We start from the raw sequence: 4,007 nt of genomic DNA, 5'->3' as shown, positions 1-4,007 counted from the left end.
TGGCAATAAAAGCGCTTGTGATGGATAGCCCAATGCCATACAGTTTTCTACATTAAATCATGTGTGATGTAGTTCATGAAAGCAAACAGTTAACCAAGACAGAGCGTGTGTGATAGTTACACCTTTCACACACGAGCGTATACATAAAACTGTGTGGGATGTACATACAAACGGAAACGTTTTCTCTGGATTCACCGTGTGGGATGTACATACCTACGAAAATATTTTTCTGGGATTCACCGTGTGGGATGTACATACCTACGGAAATGATTGGGTTTCTATGCCTCGCCCGCACGGCCCCAGCATGTGTCTCGGGAAGGCCTATCCCCGATGATTTCTGGGTCGTGTGGGAAGGACCCCCCTCACACTCACTCACTTGGCGACGGTTTCAAATGCCGTCACGGAAAGGGGTTAAAAACCGTTTGTATAGCACCAACGCGTACTAGTGGATGTAACGGTTATATCTAATTAATGAAGTTTGATGTTTATTTTCAAAAAAGCTTTTTGGAAACAAGAAGAGACCAAGCGACAGTAATCTCCATTTCCACGTAGGGTCATGGTCACCCAAAGAAACAAAGCATACGCTACTTCCAAGCCTTTTTTTTAATTGTCACAATATGACCTACTTAGCCTACATTGAAACCACGAGGTAGCAAATTGAATTTTACTTGTAAAGACAAGGAAGAATGGTTCATTAAACAAAAGGAAAAACGAATCTTCTACGAAGTGAAGCAGCAAGAGCAACAGCCAATCAACCTATGTGCACACGTTATCAGGTAGCTGATTACAGCCATACTTAACACAACATAACTTACAAGTTATACACATATGGTTGCCTGCATAACATGCAGATTTATAGCCGAATTTCTGGACATTAAACATAAATATCTGCTATTAGATGCAGAAATACAAAGGCACTTCAACTGACCAGATGGATAAAAATAGAGGAAATAGAGATCTGCCATGCCTCTATTTAGCCATCATCTTCACAACATTCAAACTCCCATCCCACTGACCGCTTCCTTCAACTCGCCAAAGTCCATTCCATTCATCATCAAATGACGCCTGTTCGAAACAAGAAGAGACCAAGCGACAGTAATTTCCACTTCCACCTTAGGGTCACTGTCATCCAAGAAACATGTCTCCTGACTTATATTGCAAGCTTTGGGCATGAAGGAAACCTCACCTTGTGTGGTGATATCACCAGATTCTGAGTAAGCTTGTATGACAACATTCAGGCTTCCTTCTAGTTCTACAGAAACTACATGCCTTGATAGACGAAGGTAACCACATGAACCCTTAGGCATTGTTCTGCCACGTGAAGCAAGCATCACAACTTCCATGGACGGGGCATGAGTAGTATAAAAGACTTTACCACCAGTGACCTTATATGTCCACGATGGTGAGAGGCAAGCCACTTTACCACCATAATCGAAAGGCCATGGTCCATTTTTGACACGGACACCCAATATAGTGGCCTGGACAGTTTCATGAATTCGTTCCATGCATAACTCTATTCTGCAGAAGCAGTTGCTGAAGGAAATGGTACGTCCTCCGCTGTAATGGCGCCTCTCACTAATCAATGCTATATCTTGAGACAATGTTTTGCCTTTTACTCTTAGCTCGGTTTCAAAGTAAACATCATCGGTAAACACAATGGCACGAGACGGGCCAATTAAGCGCAAGAAAGGATCCTGCAGGCGTCACCAAACAACTTATTAGTACCGGCAATCCTAAAGGAACAAGACATACCTACTTCTAAACCTTTTTTTGAACTGACACAATATGACAGCAAGAGAAGACAAGGAAGAATGGCACCACATGTGCATACAAAAAATTGTAGGAAAGGATTATATCAGGTAAAGTACTAGCATACATACTTCCTGACTGAGCTTCTGCGACCTCCACCTATCGCAAGAGAAGAGGAGGTTGCGGCTGTGATCCACGCAGTCTCGCGCAGCAACCACACCATACACAGACAATGGCCACTCAAGGCCGCCTTTTAACTCCTCGAGCTTGATGGTGAAGATCTGCAGGGTGGCCCCAGCGATGGCGGCATTTCCTGGGTCGCATCCAGGTGTGCAGTGGGTAAAGTGCATGGGACTCACGGTGGCTGCAAACACCAACAAAATAGAAGTCCATGTGTTACAGAAATCTAACATGAATGGATAAAAGCATAAGCATGCACGAATGTGTTTACTTGCTACTCAGTACTCACTCGTGTCTTCGAAGAACCCGCGGCTACAAGCTCCCCAGTTCGATTCCCAACTTTTACGGTATGAGGCAAAGCTGTTGGCCTCAAAGGCCATCTCCTCCTCTTTGGCTATTTGCTGGGCCGATTTGCCTCTATCCATCTCCTTCTTCATATCATTGTTATCACCGTCACCGGAGACATCAACTTTTTTATGGACCTGCTGCTCATCCATGGCTGAATCATGGTGGGGCGTCGCCGGCGGAGCGGCGGCAGGAGACTGGCGGATCTCATTCTCATGGGGTCTGCAAGAAACAAGCTGATGCTGCCGCTTACCGGAACCGGAAGCAGATTCCCCTTCCATCTTTGTGAACTCGCGAGGCGATGGATGGATCATCGACTGCGTCGATATGCCGCGTGTTCCTCCCTGACCACCAAATAGGTCGAGGCGCAACGTCCTGATTTCCTCCCGGAGTGAATTAACTCGTTCCGACGTCGCCTCCGACTTCCCCTCCTTGAGTTTTTCCTTCTCCTTGAGTTGCTGCAGCAAGCGCCCTAGACTCTCAGGTGGCGCAACTCGATTGGACTTACTGCTACTGTTCTTCCTCGGATTGGAACGATTCCTACTCTCCATCTCAGTGTTAGGCTTTTCGTCAGCTCCAGATCTCATGACGCGATCGATGGATTACGGCGGCCTGGTGGTAGGGTTTCTACAAAAGAGGGGTCCGGGGTGTGCTTATATATTCCGTGATCCCACGGTCAGCCTTTTCACAATCCATAGCATCGACAAAACCAACCAAACACGGATCACAGCTTTAGTTAGGACCCACATTAAACACAACGGCTGGCAGGGGGCCACGAAAATTGAGCCCACCTACCGGACACGCTGCACGGGACACACCATGAAAGGACACACGGATCCCACAACTCAACTCGGATTTTTATCCTAAAAAAATCTCGGATTTTGGAAACGTGATGAAAGCCGCACCAGACCAGATCATCAAAATTCAACTGCACACCACTAGCCGGCAACCGCGAATGCTATGTCTCGCTTATAGCGAGACTAGCATCCATCTCGTCTACAGCTTTTCTGCTGTGCACACGCATATGGACCGGCCCAATAGCGCGTCACTTGTTTGTTCGTTCCTCGGTCTGAGCTCGCTGATGTGTTTGTTTCTTTTTTTTTCTTTTTTTTCAATTTTCTTATTTCTTCTCTGGTTTTCTTCGGGTTTTTTGTGTTTTACTTTGGATTTCTTCTTTTGTGTTTCATCAGTTTCTCTTTGTTTCTTTCTTGATTTTTTTGAGGTTTTTTATTTCTCATTTTCCTTTGATTTTCGTTTTTCTGTTTTTAACGGGTTTTTTCCTTTCTTTATTGGTTTTCACTGTTTTCAATTCTTTTGCACTTTTTTCCTTTGGTTTTATTTTTTGCCTTTTTGTTGTTCCCTTTGTTTCTTTTTAATTTTCATGATTTTTTCTTTCGGTTTTCATACTATATTTTTTGTATATGTCAAAAATATTTTTAATACTCCTTACTAACATTTTTTAAATACCAATTTAACATTATTTGAGTACACTGTTAATATTGTTTTATACATATTTTTAAAATTGATTACATTTTTCAAATATAAGATTAATTTTTTAATGCATAGTCAACATTTTTTATACATATATTAACATTTTTGGAATTCTTGACTAACATTTTTCAAATACAAGATTAATATTTTTGTAATACATGGTCAATATTTTTTCTATATACATTTAACATTTTAAATGCTTGATTAATATTTTTTTTCAAATGCAAGATTAACTTTTTTCA

General features: G+C 42.6%; 1 protein-coding gene across 1 annotated transcript; it reads right to left on the bottom strand.

The window, feature by feature from the left end:
• Window positions 1-864: 864 nt before the first annotated feature.
• Window positions 865-2,883, bottom strand: LOC123048744 (uncharacterized). The gene is made up of 3 exons (XM_044471786.1): window positions 2,219-2,883; window positions 1,881-2,113; window positions 865-1,694 (listed from the first exon to the last, which is right to left on the bottom strand). Exons 1-3 carry the CDS (start codon window positions 2,859-2,861, stop codon window positions 996-998), a joined length of 1,575 nt encoding a protein of 524 aa, XP_044327721.1. The 5' UTR covers window positions 2,862-2,883; the 3' UTR covers window positions 865-995.
• Between the last annotated feature and the right edge of the window lie 1,124 nt (window positions 2,884-4,007).

The sequence above is a fragment of the Triticum aestivum genome, chromosome 2D (genome assembly GCF_018294505.1).
Source record: "Triticum aestivum cultivar Chinese Spring chromosome 2D, IWGSC CS RefSeq v2.1, whole genome shotgun sequence".
NCBI lineage: Eukaryota > Viridiplantae > Streptophyta > Magnoliopsida > Poales > Poaceae > Triticum > Triticum aestivum.
This window is presented reverse-complemented; position numbering and strand designations above follow the sequence as displayed.

What these genes read in the sequence shown, in the direction of transcription:
- LOC123048744 (XM_044471786.1), bottom strand. Translation starts at nt 2,861, where the DNA reads ATGAGATCTGGAGCTGACGAAAAGCCTAACACTGAGATGGAGAGTAGG. An exon ending in CGGGTTCTTCGAAGACACGA is followed by an intron (nt 2,114 to 2,218) that starts GTGAGTACTGAG and finishes TGGTGTTTGCAG; the next exon opens with CCACCGTGAGTCCCATGCAC. An exon ending in CGCAGAAGCTCAGTCAGGAA is followed by an intron (nt 1,695 to 1,880) that starts GTATGTATGCTA and finishes TGACGCCTGCAG; the next exon opens with GATCCTTTCTTGCGCTTAAT.